Raw genomic sequence first — 18998 nt, forward strand, 5'->3', positions numbered from 1 at the left:
ATGACCTCTCACCCCTGCCATGGGTGGAGACTGGTGGCCACAGGGCACAGGTCAGGCTGGGGCCTCCCAGATGGAGAGGTGAGGAGGAGAGGCCCATCTAAGGCACCTCAACAGAGGTTTGTGGGTCCCTGGGGGGGGACCTGCTTTCCAGGACTGGCCCCGAAGGAGACCGGGTGGCCTGCTGTCTCTGTGCCCACCCACCGCATGTTTCACCTGTCCCTCCCGCTTGCCCAGCTCATCTTCTGTTTCCAGCCCAGACTCTCTGCCCCAGAGATACTACGCAATGAGGTCCACAGACAAGGAAACAGGAGAGGGGTGACCAGTCCAGGCCCCCCTCAGCCGGCCCCAGCCCAGGCCTCCATCACCTCCCTCTGCAGTCCCAGCCTCTCCCGCTCCTCTCCAGGGCTGCCTGTGCCTGTTGAGTCGTTTCAGCCGTATCCAGCTCTTTGGACCCTATGGACCATAGCCCGCCAGGCTCCTCTGTCCATGGGATTCTCCAGGCAAGAATACTGGAGTGGGTTGCCGTTTCCTCCTCCAGGGGATCTTCCCGACCCAGGGATCAAACCCGAGTCTCTTATGTCTCCTGCTTTGGCAGGCGGGTTCTTTACCTCTAGCACAGCCTGGGAAGCCCAGGCTGGCCTGAGCAAACTCTAAGAAGGTAAAGCTGGTCAGGTGCTCCCACTCAAAGACCTTCTATGGCTCCCAGTGACAAAGCCTATCCCCTTAGGCAGGCATCCAAGCCCTTCAGCTCGGGCTCCATCTCCTCCCCCTCCTGCCCACACTTCCTCGTTCCCCAGCTCTGAGGAAGCTGTCATCTCAGATTTGCCAAGGCCCTGCCTGGAATGCCTCTTCCATACCTTCTTTCCATGACACCCACTTCTCTGGGGGGTGGCCACCTCCAGGAAGCCCCACTGGGTAGCGGCTCCCACTTCCCCTCCCTCACCCACCCTGCCCGTCTGCCTCCCTCCCCAGCAGGGTGTCCTGTCCTTGGGGATTGTGTCTGAAGCTCTGATGAAGGCAGAATGTCATGTGAGTGTGCCAGGGGAGGGGGGCCCACAAACCTCTGTTGAGGTGCCTTAGATGGGCCTCTCCTCCTCACCTCTCCATCTGGGAGGCCCCAGCCTGACCTGTGCCCTGTGGCCACCAGTCTCCACCCATGGCAGGGGTGAGAGGTCATAAGGGGCCAGTCCATCTCCCCAGGGTGGGCCCGCCAGGTGCTGCTCCCCTCTCTCCCCAGTGAGTCAGAGCCGTCTTCAAACCAGGGGCCAGGTCCTCAGATTCCGACCTGATGACTTGCCCGCTCTGGGTTAGCTTTCCGCTGGCCACCCATTGTACCCCGGGTCGGGGACCTGGGACCCCCAGAGGGAAGAGATGAGGACGCCGGAGGGGGGCCAGGCCTACGTAGGCTAGGGGCTGGGGGCCCACATCTCTCGGAAAAGGGGGCGGAGGAGGACTCGCAGACGCCCGGCAGGAGGGGTTCCGGGCGAGGTACCCTCGCGGTCCTGGGAGAGGGTCCGGGCCGGGGGCGGGGGGCCGCGGCGCCCCGGAAGGAGCCGCGCACGCCCCAGCACGCGGTACCCGCCGCGGCGGCCTCGGATCCGGAGGTGAGCGCGCCCCCGCCCTGCTCCCCGCCCACCCCGCGCGCTGCGGGGCCAGGGGGCCGGGGGGCGGGCCGGAGAGGGGCGCGGGGCGAGGCGGGGCCGCGCCGGCCCTTTTCCGCAGCGCGGGCCCCCGCCTCCTCGCCGCGCCCGGGCCCGCTCTTCCCCCTGGGGCGGCGGGATGCGGCGCCGGGCCCGGGCGGGGGCCGCGGGCCGAGGCCTGGCCGGCTCGGCGGGGGCCCCGGCGGGCGGGCGCGCGGGGCCGGGGACCGAGGGCGCGATCGCGCCCCTCCCGGCGCCGGGGCGGGGGGAGGCGGGGAGGAAGAGGGGGAGGGCGGCGGCGGGCGGGGGAGCCGGGCAGGCTCGGAGGCGCGCGGCGGGCAGGCGGGCGGGCGGGCGGGCGAGGGAGCGGGCGGCGGGGAGCCCCCCGCCCCCCGAAGGAGGAGTCTGGCTCCCACTTGCTGCCTCGGACGCGCGGCTAGGCGGCCGCCGCCGGAGGAGCCCCCGCCCCTGCGCGCCTCCCTCCCCGGAGCCGGGCCCCTGCCTCCCTCCGTGCGCGCTGCTGCTCGCGGCCGCCGCGGCCGCCGAAGAGGAGCCCGGGGCCAGGTAGGGCTGGGGGCGGGCGGGGCGCGGGCCGGGGGCGCGCGGGGGGCGCGGGGCGCGGACGCAGGGCCGGGCGCGGGGGCGCGGCCGGGACCCTCTCCGGGCGCGGGGTGACGCCCGCGGCGCGGCGCAGGGGCGCCCGCAAAGTTACTTCGGCTGCCTTCGCCGGGGGCTGGCGCCCTGGCCGCGCAGCCCGGCTGCCCCGTGGGCCGAGCGGGTGCCGCGGGGAGGGGCTCGGCCGGAGCGCTGGACTTCGACTGGGGCCGAGGGGTCAGCGAAACTTTTCCCTGGCTCGCCGGTAGCTGCTGGCTGCTGGCGGAGTTGCTGGTGGAAGAAGCGCATTGGTGGGGTGCAAGTGATAAGGATGGTCATAACAATAGCAGCCCCTCGACGCTGAGAGCCTACTGTGCGCAGCGAAGCCCCTGCTGGTACTTGGGGGGCGCAGGAGGCGGGGACTGATGCTGACCCAGCGGCCACTTTGGCTCGGCGTTGCTGGAAACTTCATCCATCCATCCACCCACCCAGCCATCCACCCATCCATCCACTCATCCACTCACTCATTCCGCACATGTTTATTACTGTCTGCTCTGTGCCGGTCGCAAGGGATTCCGTGGCTACCCAGGCAGGTTCCAGCCCTCGCAGGCAATATTTCAGGGGCTGCTCAGGCTAAGCAGCAGTTCTGCCTCTTGTGTGTTTCTTCTGGTACTTGTTACAAGAAGGTGAATTCTCACGCCAGTCCCCCTTGACCCGGTGGAAACAGAAGAGGGTCGGGCTGAGAGCTGATGTGTCCAGGAGTCTGTTGTGTCCAGGCTTTGGGTCCTAGACACCCCCCTTTCCTCCATCGCATCCCCACTGGGGCTGGGAGCCTGGGCTGGAATCAGGAGGCCCCACTCTGAAACTGGCCCCCAAGGCCACTTAGCTGTCCTCTCTGGGAAGTCTTTGCCCGGGTGCTGGGGGCTGAGCTTCTCCCATCCCTTGGGGGCTTGGTTGCCTCTCCCTCCCCGATTCTAAGACCCCTATTGAATGGCCCAGAGGAGAGCTTGTTAAGTGGCCAACAATTATGAAATTAAACCCCGGGAACAAAAGTGGGTTGGTTGGTGAATGGTGAGCTGGCTCCGCAGGACTTGAATGGTGGTGGGAGACTTGTTAGCAGGGCTCAGCCAGGCTGGGGGCTGGGGGTTTGACACTACCATCGTCCATACCCTGGCTGGTATTTGCAACAACAGAAAAATGCACCAACTACACAAATAATTTGTCACATTGCCTAAAATGCTTGGGGGATGTCGGAGAGGCCACCGGCTGACTGCCACATTCAAGTTGGAAGCCGGGCTTCCACCCATGGGAACTAATGTACTGGGAGGCTGTTCGGGGAGGGGCTGGTGGATTTGGCTGGGCTGAGGCAGGCCTCCGGTGGTGGGCAGTACGCTGGGGCTGTTGAGCCAGCTGGTGGGGATCGGGAGGCATTCTGGAGCCGGGCACAGTGTCCGTGGGGACCATGGTGTGAGAGTCGTGCATAATAAACTGTGCTTCATGATGCCCGGCTCCTTGCAGATTGGCTTTCCGAGTGGCAGCCCCACAACACTTGTAAAACCTTTTTCCTTAAGATGGGTTTCTGCGAAATGGTTACATCTATTTGAGTGCTCACTCCGTGGAGGTCCATTAATTGGCTGATGGCTAGTCAAAAGGCGATAATCCAGTCACAGTGGTTTAATCGTGTCTTTGGAAGTGGTTCAACGTGGGGCTGCCTTCCTATTTATTTCTCAGCCCTAGGAATATCCGAAGACCTGGATTGAAGTAGATCCCTATGATGTTGATGTGGGTAGGCTCAGATTTTGTCACCTACCCAAGGGATGTCATATCTCGGATACAGTTGCCATATGAACACTTAAAATCATCCACATACACCCTAACCCTGTAGGCTGTGTTTATGGACAAAGGGGTCTAAGTAGAGGTAAGAGACTAGGGCTTTAGGGTCATACTGTTAAGACCCTAACTGTGTCAGGATTGCACTGACACTCAAAGTAACCATTCAAGAAAAGTCTGCTTTTTAAAAATTTCCCAGTCCACCGGTGAGACTATTAAATCTTCATCCGATGAAAGCAATTTAAATTCATTTGTTTTCCCTTGAACTTGCTACATTCCGTTGCAGGCTCTCACCTGCAAGGACACGTCTCTCTCAGGACACATCTCACACAGGACACATCTCTCTGCACTTGTTTGAAGAATTAGGATGGTAGCAGGATTTCACCGAAGAGTAGCGCTCTAGGAGAAAAACCAACATTCTGGGTGCAGGTTCCGGACTAGTGGAGAAAAGAAAACCCTCCCCACAGTGCAGTCATCTTTTAATTTATCAAAATGATTTCGTTTTTCCAATTTCAGGCCCGTGAACCAATCACAAATAGCAGGGCAGAGGAAATTAATCGGCCAGGCAACGACTTTTAACAAGTAAATATTATGCACAGAAAAACACGCAATTAGTGGAGGTTAGTTAATGCCTTTCAAGTTTCCGCGGCGAGCTGCTGTTCGGGTGGAATTTCTGCGTTATTGCTGAATTGTCTGTCAAAAATCTTCAGTGTGACAACGCGACATGTCGCTTCCATCGCCCCTCCCTCTCCAGGAACAGAGAAGGGGCCTTTTCTAGCATCCCCCCTTTTCCATTCTTCTCTCTGAGATCTCTCCATTCAGCAGTTGTTGTCTACCTTTGTCTGCCTGCACCTCTGGAGTGAGGGGTCCTGGGGAGAGGGATACCCCAGGTGTAGGAGCCCGGGAATGGACTCTCAGGCTTGATCTGTGCCTGCTGATCACAGTGGAATCTCGGATGAGAGACAGGCTGTCCTGGGGTCTTCCTTCCAGCCAGACGTCTTACCCTCTAGGATCAGTTGTGCCAAACACTTGGTGGGCAGGGAAGAGACGGGGGTGAAGGGAATGTGTCCCATAGTGAGAACCGCCAAGCCTGTGCTAGGTCACCCTGAAGGCAGTTCTTCCCTGCGACCATGTTTCCTGGGGTGTCGATGTCCCCCAGGTGGAATGAGACCACCAGCTAGCAAGCATCCTCTCCAGACTGCCCCTGACGTTGTGTGACTTGGAGCTGAAGAAGTGACAAAATTGTAAAAAAACAAAAGCAACCCGTGTTGGAGAGAAGGTATATATAATTTCTTGATTAATTTCATTTGCTGTGGTTTTCCCTGGTGACCTGGTTATTCTGCTGCCAAAACAGAGACTTTATTTTGACCCCCACCCCCAAATGAGATAAGACTCCAATACGCTTTATTTCCATTTAAAGTATCTGTGACTGATAAGAGCAGGCCAGTCTCATGAAAGACAGTCTTAGCAAATGGGGATTATATATTTTAATTTTGAACTCAGGTGGTGGCTCGAGATGTCCTTTGGTCTTTCCATACCATTCTGTGAATTACCATTTGGGGTTTCTTCTTGGATGTGAACTTGGCCAGCTTGACGTCAGACCTTGGTTGTACATCAGAGGCAGATGCAGCTGCCGAAACAAAAAGTCACCCCTCTGGTTGACAGCGATATGCGTTGAGTGCAGAACCAAGAATTGACCAGAGCCCTCTCTGCACCGCCCCAACCCCAAATCCTGAAAGTTTGCTTGGATCGCACGACTTCACATTTCCATCCCCTCCTTCCAAGGATGTGAGGCTCAGCACGCATGGAAAGACTTTTGGCATCGCCCGTGCTAATTTCATCACTTTCGGGAGAACATGATGCCTGATTCACGTTTCCCCTTCATTTCATTCTTCTGCATTTCCCGACAGTACCGCAGCCTGCAAGGCTGCAAAATATATTGCACTGGCTACCTGAGAAGTGTGAGCTCTTCCCCGCACCCTGCCTCTCCCCCTTCCCAACGAAGCGCTTTGGGATTGCGGCTCGTGGAAAAGGCAGCCGGTCCCTCCCCCACCCTAGGCTCCCTGCACAAAGGGGCGTATGTGTGGTGGGGGTGGGGGACACATAGAGAAGGAGTTTTGCTTTTGTTAAGTTTGTCATTCAGACACATTCGTTAATTGATCATACTTTTGGAGGTTTCATCCTTAATTGCAGATTCCTGCATGATCACAAAAAAATAAAGCACTTAAACTGATCATAAAAATGGCAAAACCCCAATCTCTGACTTAAGTGTAGAATTACCATAGTGCCGATTTGATTATGCTTCAGTGACATCTGTTTAATAGATTTCCACGAGAACTGTAAATCCACGTTTACTTTCTTTGCAAATCGTATGTGAACGCCAACACCCAGGACCGCCCTGCTGCCTCCCCTCCCCGCCACCGTGTGTGTCCCGCACCCCCAGGAATATGGAGTGTGACTTGATGGATACGTGGGAAGGGGACGCAGAATCCTGGTTTTTTCACGCGTACCTCTTATTTCCTTTTGTGTGTGGGTATGTCTGTGTGCACGTTTGAAACGAATCTGAGCAGCATCCCGCCTCAACCCCACAGACTCGCGAATCTCCAAATGCTTTATTTCGAAAACTAGGACATAGCACTTTGCAGAAGAAAAATCAGTCCATTCACTGTTATTTATGTGATTGCTGATCGGCTAGATGGATATAGAAAGCACTAAGAATTATAATAATTTATGGAGTGGAGCAGTGGTTTACAAACATTATTTCTCAACCCGAGCTTTGAGGGTTTCTTTGCTTCTCGGGCCTCGTTGGGTGCTATGGGAATGGAGGATATTCCGAATTTGAAGACCAGCCAGGTGAACTGACTGTCTTCCTGTCTAAGGTTCAAGGAATAAGTGAGCAGCTATTTGTGGCAGACAGGACATGATCCAGTAAGTAGCTCTCTTCATCATTCTGAAATAAAAGTACATAATTGGAAAATGAAGTGGCAGCGGCTGCTGGGGTGGGGGGCGGCGAGGAATTAGAAAGTGTAATTTAAAATCATGTAGTCATAATTCAAAACAGGCCCAGCTAAAAGGTTTGAAAGTGGTAAATGCTTTAAAGTCGCCTGTGGTTGATCCTTTTTCAAGGAATATGGTCTAATTTTCATAGTATTTGTGGATTCCTTCATCGACTTAGCTCATCAACTTATTCAACGTGGCTGCTAATATCAGCTGCAGGCCAGCATTCCCCAACCCCCTTGGAATCCACAGTTGATGAAGAAGGAGCAGGTCAAATATAAGAGCTTTATTTTCGGGATATCAGGGGATTAGGTCTGAATTTTTTTTTCCAACTGGGCTGTCTGTTCCTTTTCTTTTCCTTCGAGTTCTTGCGGTGCTTTTGTTTTTACCTTTTCTGATATTTTCAACTACTGACTAATCGACTGCATATTTGCTGGCACGAACAAAACAAGGGGGGAAATCAGTTTAAAAGTGATTTTTTTGAGCTCGCGTGGAAGCATGGCCTGTAAGAGACTCATTCCCAAACCCCCACTTTGGTATTAATACTCTTCTGTTAGATTCGATTTCCCCTGCATTTTGCTTGGGGTGGGAGCCACGACTTAGGAGGTGGTAGCGTGGATTTTCTGTGACATTTTACCACCTTGCTACTAAGCTCTCAACTGAAGCGTCAGTGCCTTTGGCTGAGCTGCCTTTCTCTCAGCAGCGCTCTGGGTGAGCGGCCGGATCCAATCGTCTGCTTACTGGGCTGCCCCCTTGGCTGGGTGGGGGCTGCCAGCTACCCCCCAACTCAAGGTCCAGGGAAGAGAGGCGTGGGAGCGAAGACGGTGGGATCCTGCAGAAGTTTTCCAGGTGTTGGGCTTTGTCGGAACGCTGCTGCAGTGCAGTCTCTCTGGGCAGGTGTTTCTCAGGGGCGTCTCCTGTTTAATGGGTTGTCTCTCCTGTGCGGTCATTGATTGTCCTCTGAATTTGGGATTCAGGACAATATAACATTGCCCTGACCTCACAGTTACGGCTTTCTTGTTCTTCAATCGCCAAGTCGTGTCCAACTCCTTGAGACCCCACGGACTGTAGCCCTCCAGGCTCCTCTGTTCATGGGATTTCCCAGGCAAGAATACTGGAGTGAGTTGTCATTTATTTCCTCCTCCAGGGGATCCTCCTGGACCAAGGATCGAACCCGCGTCTCCTGCATTGGCAGGCCGGTTCTGTACCTCTGAGCCACTCCAAACATGCTAATGCTGGAGAGAGACAGATGTTGGTCCCCTTAACAGCCTCAGGTTGGCTTTGATTATAGTGACCTTTACCCTTCGTGACATTTTCAGCTGTTGAAATAGGGACACTTTTGAGAGCCGGAGAGGATGCTGGTCATAATGACTGACGGGACAGCAGATGTGAGCTGAGACTGTCCCGGGCCCGTCCTGGCCCTGAGGAGCCTGTGGAAGTGCTGCTCAAGCCTAGTGGAGAAAGGAAGCTGTCTCGGGGCTGCCGATTGGCGGCCCTGGCAGTGCAGTGGCGCGTAGATTCCCTCTCAGGCCCGCTGGGCAGATTTGGGCTGCTGGGAGCACTCAGGCCTCTCCTTTGCAGAAAATCCACCTGCTGTTAAGATGCTCTGTTTTTGGGCCTTTGGCACATGCTGGTAGGTGTAGGTAGGGGCCTTCTCGGGGCTCCCGAGCCTCTTCCCCTCTAGGATCTGAGTTGCCCCGTTGATCTGTCCAGCTCCTCCTGCTGGGTCCCAAGCCCTTCAAGGGTCAGTTTCCCATCTGAGTCATTTGGGTCCCGGAATAGGATCTTCCCTCTGAGTTAGGGCAGCATGTGTTTCAGAGTTGGCTGGAGTCCTGTGGTGCCCAGGACACGAGAGTGGTGAAGTCTGCCTAGAAAACTCGTCACGGGGCAGGTGGTACTGGGCGTGTCCAATTGCATCACCCAGGGAAGGACTGACCTCTGGCCCGCCCTGCCCCAGGGTGGGCGGGCGGGGGCCTGGAGCCCCCTGAGTATCTGAAAATCTCTGCTTGATGCTGGGAAACTCGTTGCGGAGCTCCTGGGCTTCGCTGGAACTTTCTGACCCGAGGGGAAGAGGTGCTTGGGGGGCACCTGCTGTGTGCCAGCTCTCTGCCAGGTGCTTCTGCAGGCGCCATGCCCTGCACTCCTGCCAGTGGCTCTGGGAGGGAGATTCTGGCATCCACGTGTTTGCAGGTGAAAAACCCGGGATCTGAGGAGGTGAGAGGTGCTCTGGAGTCTGGACCTGAGGCCCGAGGGCTGCGGTTTCTCTCACTGGTTCATTTGCTCGGGTATTGTTTTATCCTTTGGCTTCTCACCTCAGACTCAGAACGTTCATCTGGGAGCTTTGGTGAGAGAAAGCCCGGGAAGGCTGGGGGCTGGAGCGGGCGACATCTCCCCGAGGCCCTGAGCCAGGGGACAGGTGTGGTGCCCGGGGTGGGGGTGAGGGTCGTGCTTGGAGCCTTCCAGGCAGAGGGAAGAGCAGGAGCGAAGGCTCCGAGGTGGGGACTTGCTGTGTGCAAACCTGGAGTGGAGACTGTGGCCCGAGTGGTGAGGCTGGGGTCGGCATGGGGTCCTGGCTTATCTGAGGGCCAGTGTGGGCTCCTGGGCTGGTCTGAGGGGCTGAGTGGGCTCCTGGGCTGGTCTGAGGGGCTGAGTGGGCTCCTGGGCTGGTCTGAGGGGCCAGCGGGGGCTCCTGAGCTGGTCTGAGGGGCTGAGTGTGGGCTCCTGGGCTGGTCTGAGGGGCTGAGTGGGCTCCTGGGCTGGTCTGAGGGGCTGAATGTGCTCCTGGGCTGGTCTGAGGGGCTGAGTGAGCTCCTGGGCTGGTCTGAGGGGCCAGTGGGGGCTCCTGAGCTAGTCTGAGGGGCTGAGTGAGCTCCTAGACTGGTGTGAGGGGCCGGCGTGGCATCCTGGGCTGGTCTGAGGGGCTGAGTGGGCTCCTGAGCTGGTCTGAGGGGCCGGCGTGGGGTCCTGGGCTGGTCTGAGGGGCTGAGTGGGCTCCTGAGCTGGTCTGAGGGGCTGGCATGGGGTCCTGGGTTGGTCTGAGGGTTGGTGTGGGGTCCTGGGCTGGTCTGAGGGGCCGGCGTGGGGTCCTGGCTGATCTGTGGGCCTGAATGGGGCTCTGGCTGATCTGAGGGCCGGACTTCCCCTCAGGGCAGCAGGATGCTCCTGACGAGATCTAGTGTGTGGGAGGGAATGGCGTGGTCAGGGTGCCTCCTGGGCCCTTGTTTCTGGAGGCTGGTGTGGTGTGTGGGCTTGCTGACGCACCACGGAGGGCAGGCAGGTTGTGGGGCAGCTGCGGGAGGGGGCGCCTGGCTTGGCCTCTTTCCTGGCTATGAGCTTCCAGTGCTGTAGGTCCTAATGCCTCCTCACCACCTGGTACCTTGGCCAGCGCCCGGACTTCTCCCGGCCTGACTTGACTCAGGGCGCCAACAAATAAATGCCTCTGAGGGAAAACAGAGAAACTGCCTTGTAAGAGAATAAGACTTTTGAAAAGCAATCCCTAAAAAAAATGGAGGGATTTTTCAACAAGAATTTTTCAACCCAGACATTTCGAGAGCTTTTCAGCTTTCCCATTCTGGACTGACCAGGCCTTTGTGGAGGGGCCAGCACAGTTTCCCCGCCATCCCCTCTGTTACCTCCTGACGGGGCTAGTGAGAAAGCGGAAGCACAGAGAGGGTAAGGGATTGCCCAGGGTCCCACGGCTAAGCAGTACTGACCTTAGAGTCTGGGCCCTTCTCTGTTGCAGAAGCGCACCAGGGCCAAGAGCAATAATAATGCAGTGAGACAGTTCATTAATGCTGCCTCTGCCTCAGGGCCTTTGCACCTGCTCTTCCGCTGCCTGGATTCTCTTCCTCAGGTTTCTGGGCGTGGCTGGCTCCCTCTCAGCACTCATTTTAGGAACGATGTCGCCTCTTCAGCCAGGCCTTGCTTGATCATCAGTTTAAAGTCACAGCCCTCTCCCCGCCTCTGCCGTAGCCCTTACTCCATCACCCTGTCCTGTCCTGCCGGTACCTGTTGTTGTCTGTGGGCATCTCTTCTGTTTACTTAGGGGTTTGCTTTATTGCTCCCACCTCCTGGAGGGCAGTGACCTGTTGATTCTTTTACTGCTCTTTGTGGCATCTGGCCTGGTGACTGTGTGTAGGGCCAAGGCAAACATTTGTTGAATAAGGAAGGGCACTAATTGGGCTTCCCCAACGGGTCAGTGACTTTCCTGGTGGCTCAGATGGCAAAGTGTCTGCTTACAATGTGGGAGATCTGGGTTCGATCCCTGGGTCGGGAAGATCTCCTGGAGAAGGAAGTGGCAACCCACTCCAGTACCCTTGCCTGGGAAATCCCATGGACGGAGGAGCCTGGTGGGATACAGTCCACGGGGTTGAAAAGAGTTGGACACGACTGAGCGACCTCACTAATGGCTCAGCAGTAAAGAACTCTGCTGGGATGCAGGAGACACAGGAGATGCGGATTCCATCCCTGAGTTCGGAAGCTCCCCTGGAGGAGGACATGGCAACCCACCCCAGTATTCTTGCCTGGAGAATCCCATCCACTGGGTCAAAGAGTCAGACACGGTTGAAGTGACTGAGCATGCACGCATACAAAGGCACTAACCAGTCTGTTCCACCCTCTTCTTTGTGGTCCCACTTCCTTCCTGCTCCCTGGCACGGAGGAGGCCCCTGTGGCCCGGCCAGGGTGTATGACTTGCTCCAGGTCACATCTCTGGCCTCCGCTGGCCAGAGATCTGGGACGGAAGCCCGGGTGGTCTCTGTCCCAGCATCTTCCACGTGTGTTGCCTGCACGCGGTGCGCTTTTGTGGACCAGGTGTGAATGCTTCCCAAGCTCACAGCCATTTGCTGGGGAATTGCGTTCCCGTCCCGTGGATCGGCTGTGTTCTCTGCACGGTGGCTGATGCTGCTGCGGCTCCATAAATATTAAATGGGTATTAAAAGAAAGCTCTGCGTTCCCAGTTTCCCTGATTTCTCTGAGCAGGGCCCATTGCAAACCCCCTTTATGTGAAATGCAGCGTTTCACTGCGGAGTGCCTCCCGGGACGCTGTGCTGCCTGCCTTTCCTGGCTGAGTCCCCTGGTGCTGAGTGTCCTCCCCCACTGTGGCTGGCCACAGGGCATGCAGGCACCCACCTGCTCCCCGGGGGCGGGGGGATGGGTGAGGGCCTGATCCCTGCACCCCTCCCTTCATCTCTGCATCTCTCCATCATCCTTCCCTGCATTTCTCCATCCTTCCCTCCATCCCTCCATCCGCACATCCACCAATTCAATATTTATGAATCATCTGTGATGAGCCCTGGGCTGATGAGGATGGTGATGATAAAACCAACACTAACAACGTTTTTGAGCGTTTACTAGGCACCGGGCTCTGTGATCAGTCGTTTACACATGTCACCTCATTTAATCCTCATGACTGTCTGATGCTGGCTACTCTTTTTCTCTTCCATTTCGTGGACAAGGAAACAGAGCCTCTGGCAGGTGAAGCCCCTTGCTCAGGGTCACAGAGCTGTGGGGGCTGTGTCGGAGGTACCGGGGGATGAGCACTGCAGTGAGACCCAGGCTCAGCCCCCAGGGCACATGCAGGCCGTTCATGGGACCCTGGGACAAAGACCCCTGATCAAGGCTTCTCTGGGGGAAATACTGGCCTTGTGGAGGGGTGAAGGGTGAGGTTAGCCAGCTGGGGAGGAGTACAGAGGTGGTCTAAGCTGCCTGCATCCAGATCTCAGCATCACCTTCTCTCTCTCCACGCTGGACTTGGCAAGAGACTTCACTTCTCTGTGACTCGCCGTTCTCATCTGCAAAATGGGTGAAATCAGAGTATCTATGTCATAGGTAGGTGGTGACCTTAGAGAAGGCCCCCTGAGAGGATTTGAAGTGTGTGCTTTGAGCACAGCACTCCTTAGCTGGAGGCATCTGGGCAGCACTAGAGCCTGCTGGGCGCAGACCTGTGCAGCTGGAGCGTGGTTAGGGCCCACTGGTCTTGGGTGCTCATCATTGGAGCCAGGGAGAGGATTTCAAGCAGGACCTTGATGTGGTCAGCTTGCATTTGAGAAAACTGAGGTTCTTCAGGGCTGCTTGTGCTGTCTGCTTTGCTTGCATTGAATGCCCTTGGACCATGGGCACCCCAGTGCCTGGGCAGCACCTGGCCACAGCGGGCCTTCTGCACACAGGTCTCCAGTTGAGCTGAACAGTGTGATGTGTGATGTGGTGATTTAGTCACTGAGTCCTGTCCGACTCTTGCAACCCCATGGGCTGTAGCCCACTGGGCTCCTCTGTCCATGGGATTTCCCAGGCGAGAATACTGGAGTGGGTTGCCGTTTCCTCCTCCAGGGGACCCTCCCGACCCAGGGGTCAAACTCGGGCCTCCTGCGCTGCAGGCAGTCTCCTGCATTGCAGGCAGATTTTTTACCGACTGAGCCGCCAGGGAAGCCCCTGTGATTGTGATGGTACCTGAGAATATTAGCTAGGAACTTGGTACCTGTGCTCAGAATTCCTGTTCATTTACCTCATATAGCTGCTCTGGGAGGTGATGTTACTGTTATCAAATCCACTTTCCAGAAGAGGAAGCTGAGACTTAGATTAGGAAGTTGGCTTGAGATCACACCCTGGTGGCTCAGAGGATAAAGAATCTGCCTGCAATGCAGGAGACCAGGGTTTGATCCCTTGGAGAAGGGAATGGCTACCCACTCCAGTATTCTTGCCTGGAGAATTTTATGGACAGAAGAGCCTGACAGGCTACATTCCATTGGGTCGAAAAGAGTCGGACTTGACTGAGCAACTTAACACTTCAAGGTCAACCCAGCAGCTCAGCACAAGGTGGGGACTCAGATTCTTCAGACCTGGGCTGATGGAGCCTGTACCTCAGTGTTTGCTGCCCCGAGGCCTCTCCCAGGGATAACAGGATGGTAACAGGCCAGAGGCCTGGATGCCTGAACTCACCCAGCCAGGAGGCCAGCCACACAGCCTGCAGTAAGAGAGCTGACTTGCTTAGAAACAAAGAACGGGCCCGGGAACAGGAGCAAGTCGTCTTCTGGAGAGAAGAGGCTGATTTTTTCCCCTGATCTTCCCAAGTGGATAAGAGGGGTGTGTATTCTGAATCAGGATGTATTTGGGAGGGGGGGAAGAGGGAGTGAGGGGAGAAGAGAAGGATATTCCTATTTATTGCACTGTGTATGAGCATGCTTGTTGAGAGTTAAAAAAATTAATAACCACTTCTCCTTTGCACCTAATTAAAATGATCTCCAGTCTTTAATTTTTGTCGTTTTCCTAACCTAGTTTATTTTCTGACTGTGTGTATTCTTCTTCCACGTGCAAAGAGGATTTTTCTTCGTTTAACGTGACTGGGATCTGACCGTCCAAGAATAGTTTAAATGATGTTATTTTCTCCTTGGTTAAATGTGGCACAAATGCAATCGTCAGAGGGTCTCAATGACCAAAACCTGGAACAAAACAAATCTTTGAAGCGTTTCCTATTTACATAGTTAAAAAAAAATTATGGAAAAGAGCAAGAAAAAAAAAAAAAAGATGATCTTAGTTAAGAAGCCGCGGCTGTCGTGGCAAGTCTGTGTATCAGAGTGGGATGGAATCGTATCCAGGATTCCACATAGCTGAGCTGGAATCGAAAAGGGACAGTTTCATCCAGCAACTAAAATACAAACTGCACTTTCCAATGAACGAAATGAAAAATATATATATAGCATTTGTGAGCTGTGATTATGAGTGGTTTCAAGGTTTGACTGGGCACAGTGAAATTCCTGAGATCCTTACAAAGCTTCTGAGAAGGTTTTGTTTTTTTTTTTAAGTAGGGCTTCCGCTTCCCTACCCCACACCCCAATGGCCACCCCCTGAGTTGAGCTGGTATACAGCAACCTTTCTGGGAAAATCCCTTCTCCAGGCGCTGCTAAAAGATCTTTAGGCGAAATGGTTGTTGATGAAGGAATTTGCGCCCGCGCTGTCTTCACCTGTTTGGGCTTGCAGGGGTGCGCGTGTGGGTCTGTGTGGGAGAGTGTGTATGCTTGGGTGGGGGGAGGTCTGTGGGGAGGGGGTGGGGTTGGAGGTGATTCCTTCTTATTCCCCAATCCTGAAAAGTAAAACTTACCTTACCTGTTTCCAGAATACCGGCCATTGTTTTCTGCATCTCACGGTCACCCTATGGGCTCTGGGGGGTGGCGGAGCAGTGGGGGTGGGTGGGGGGGGTGGGGGTGGGGGTGGGGGTGGGGGGAGTGGAGGGGGTTGGTTTGTTGAAGGCAGAAAAAGTCTTAAGTATTTAAACATGTTGGACCATGCATGCATTTGTCCATGGTGGTGTGGTGTTTGTTTGTTTTTTTTTTTTGGTCCCCTCCCTCCCTTCCCTTTTCTTTTTACCAAAGTATATTCATCAAACTGCTGAGTTGGAAAGATTTGTAATGAGTTTTTGAGCTGTACGACTGTGGGTTTTTTTTTCCCTTTCCCCCGCCCTCTCCCTCTTTCTAAATCTTCATCTGACATTAAATAAAGCAAATCCCAAACAGATTAACTGTCGCCTGGTTCTGCTCCGTCTCCTCAGTCTGTTCCCAGGTCTGGCTCGGGGCCGGGCGGCGGGAGATGCCCGCGGGGCCCGCGGAGGTCCATGTGGCGCGCTAGGTGGGACCCCGGCGTCCTGAAGGCAGAGGCCCTGGCCCTCCTGCCCTGCGGCCTGGGCATGGCCTTCTCGCAGTCCCACGTGATGGCCGCCCGGAGGCACCAGCACAGCCGGCTCATCGTCGAGGTGGACGAGTACAGCTCCAACCCCACCCAGGCCTTCACCTTCTACAACATCAACCAGGGCCGCTTCCAGCCGCCGCACGTGCAGATGTAAGTGGGCGCCCCGATGGAATCCACACCCCATCCCCCGGGGTGGAGGAGGAGGCGAGAGCGGGAGGGCCACTCGGGGGTGGGCTCCTGGACTCGGGGTACCCCACCGTCTCCTGTGCGTTGACGGCGACGGATCACAAGGCTCGGGACAGGAGGGACGGGGGAGAAGCTGCAGTGTGCTGGCCTTGTGGGCCGATTCTGGCCGGAGTCTTGTTTCCTTTGGCTAGGAGGACGTTTTAAAAACATTGAAAAACGAGGTGATGGCACGTAAAAATCCAGACTTCTTTCTGGCTTTGCTCTACGAAACCCAAAGTCGTGGCAACCCCGGGCCCATTTGGCCTCGTGGCAGCATCGGGGGGTGGGGCGGGGGCGCTGAGTTCCAGCTGCCACCCCCTTGGTGTTTGGGTTTCTGACCCCCTGGTCTAATTCCTGTTCCTTGTTGCACAGATGGGGAGACTGAGGCATAGAGAAGGGGCAAGACGAGGCTTGCTTCAGGACAGACAGGGCAAGACCCTGGTTGTGGCTTGACTGTTCTCCTTTCCTTCTGCCCAGACCCCCTTGGCTTCCCCCAGAGGCCTGGGGAATTCTGCCACCTGCCCTCTGGGGCTGATGGGAAATATCAGAGGCGTCCCAGCAGCAGAGCACTAAGAGTGCAGACTCAGGATCCCCGCATGAGTAGAACCTTTCTGCTCCCTGGGTCTTTTCCAGCGGTCGGGAGAGGAGCCCATGGCACGGGGTAAAGGTGGATAGATTCCAGGCCCGGCCCTGGGCGGCTCCCTGTGTCACTCCATCTCCCCTCCTTGTCTCCTCTGGCCCGTCCATCAGTCCAGCCAGACAGGTGACCCCCCGCGAGCCCAACACAGCTGGCAGGTGCCAGAGCGGACATCTGCCTCCAATCCAGGGCGTTCGCCACGCTTAGCATCCTTTCCCAGTGATGTCTGTGGACAGGAGTGCTCACGTGCCTTCCTCTGAGAGTTTAGGCGTTTGTCTGCTCCATCGTTGAAACTCCTCTCAGCCCCTTCGGGGTGCCCCTGTGCTGGGTCTCTGACAAGCCCCTGATGAGTGGGGAGCGCCGCGAGTCCCCAGTGACCATACAGCAGATGAGAGCTGAGATGGGACGTTCCTGGGCTGTGGGGCCCAGGGCAGGCCCCCAGACCAGCAGGCTGGTCAGATTTCCTCCCCGAGGACACAGGGCCTGGCTTCCTCCTGGGCCACGGGCACTGGTTCTGGGGGGCAGTGGTCACGTGAGGTGCTGGCCGCTGCCCGTTAGGGAGACAGGAGGGTCCAGGATGTGACCCAAGTTGAGAAGGAGCCCAGGGGGTTCCACTGCCCGGCCAGAGGTGGTGTGACTGGGTCGCTGTCCCGTGTCCCTGTGGTTCCCTCAGGACAGGTCTTCTGTTGCAAAGGGTGGGTGAGGGATCAGTCATGGGAGCAAGGGCTCTGGAGGGCAGGGGGCACCCAGCCTGGGGGTGGGCCCCAGCACTAGGAACTCCCTCTTCCCTGCAGTGCCTGCTCTGGTAAATGCTCGTTTCCGTGGGGGCTGCAGGGCTGGCATTGTCAATAGGATGAGATGGTTGGATGGCATCATCGGCTCAGCGGACACGAGTTTGAGCAAACTCCGGGAGATGAAGGACAGGGAAGCCTGGCGTGCTGCAGTCCGTGGGGTCGCAAAGAGTTGAACATGACTGAACGATCGAAGGACAACAACACGATTTCTCTTTGGGAAACTCCCTGCAATGTCCAGTCTGGAACCAGACTGGCAGATTTCGGCAGGATGGGAGGCCTTGAGTCTCAAGCATGCTGTTCCTTGGTCTCTCTGGGACCTCGAGGCCTGGCACGGCGGCTGCAAGGGGAGGCCTTCCCACGGCTGGGTTTTCTCTTCTGTTGATGGAGTTGGCCCTCCTGGGCTGCAAGTGACAGTGCCTGAGGTCCCCAGATGCTGCTGGGAATGGGTGAGAGCCCCAGGCCCTCAGGCGGAGCAGGTGGGGTGTGTGTGTGTGTGTGTGTGTGTGTGCCTGTGTGCACGCCCTTTCAGAGGGGTCCCTGGGCACAGCAGATAAAGCCAAGTAGAGGCAGGCAGAGCTGTCATGTAGGGGACCCCTGGGTAGCCCCAGTTGCAGAACAGAGCTAGGGCTACAGAAGTCAGGAGAATTGTGGGGAGCCAAGGGGCTGAGGGAGGACCCTCTGGAGGGAGGAGAAGATGCCTTGTAGGTTGAGACCCACAGAAGCAGGATCAGGGGCAGCAAGTCGGGAAGTTGCCGCAGGGTCTGAGCCAAAGGTAGCGGGGATGTCCAGAAACTTCCAACCCAGGCAGGAAGCACGCGGGCCCCTGCGGGCCAGGCTGTGTCAGAGGAAGGGCGGTGAGCAACCAGGTGAGAGGAGTCATTCCCCCCATCTAACAACTCTGGCTTATTGGTTCATTTCTTCATTCACTCACCCACCCAGGGTGTCTGTGAGCAAGTTGCCAAGCACGCTGATTAGTTAGGAATGTGGGCTCCGGAGGCATACTTGGTGGCTCATGTGGTAAAGAGTCTGCCTGCAATACAGGAGACCCAGGTTCCTTCCCTGGGTTGGAAAGATCCCCTGGAGAAGGAAATGGCCACCCACTCCAGTATTCTGGCCTGGATCATCCTGGGGACAGAGGAGCCTGGCAGGCTACAGTCCATGCGGTCGCAAGAGTTGGACGTGACTTAGCGACTGAATCACTGCCATGGGCTCCAGGCTAGACCACCCGGATTTGAGTCCTGGCTTTGCCGCTTGACTGTGGTGTGTCTCTTGGTGCCTCTGTTTCCCTGCCTACATGATGCTGCTCCTTGTATTGCTGAGGATTAAGTATGTGGATCCATGAAGAGAGGGGCCGGGCGGCAGGTGTCCGTGCCTGCCAGGCTAGGTGCTTGGGACTCAGCAGTGACCACAGATGGAGCCTCGCCTGCACTGAGCTGATGATACCGTGGGCTATGCCGTGAAAGTCATTAAGTGCAGTAGCGTAGGGTTCTGATAGCACTAAGTGCTGTGGAGAGAAAGCTTAATGGCTTTTTGCGGTCACTTAGCTGTTGTGGGCAGAGCAGGTTCACACCGGCCTGCCCCGCTCCATCCCTCCTGGCCTGC

At 56.4% G+C, this 18998-nt stretch overlaps 1 protein-coding gene across 1 annotated transcript in view; it reads left to right on the plus strand.

The window, feature by feature from the left end:
• Positions 1–2143: 2143 nt before the first annotated feature.
• MPPED1 (metallophosphoesterase domain containing 1) overlaps positions 2144–18998 on the plus strand; it is an 81997-nt gene continuing 65142 nt past the window's right edge. The window contains exons 1-2 of the mRNA XM_069581710.1: positions 2144–2204; positions 15604–15890. Of these exons, the coding sequence (XP_069437811.1) occupies positions 15667–15890 (224 nt within the window). The 5' untranslated portion in view covers positions 2144–2204; positions 15604–15666. The remainder of the gene's footprint in view (positions 2205–15603; positions 15891–18998) is intronic.

This window comes from Ovis canadensis, chromosome 3 (assembly GCF_042477335.2).
Source record: "Ovis canadensis isolate MfBH-ARS-UI-01 breed Bighorn chromosome 3, ARS-UI_OviCan_v2, whole genome shotgun sequence".
Taxonomy (NCBI): Eukaryota; Metazoa; Chordata; class Mammalia; order Artiodactyla; family Bovidae; genus Ovis; species Ovis canadensis.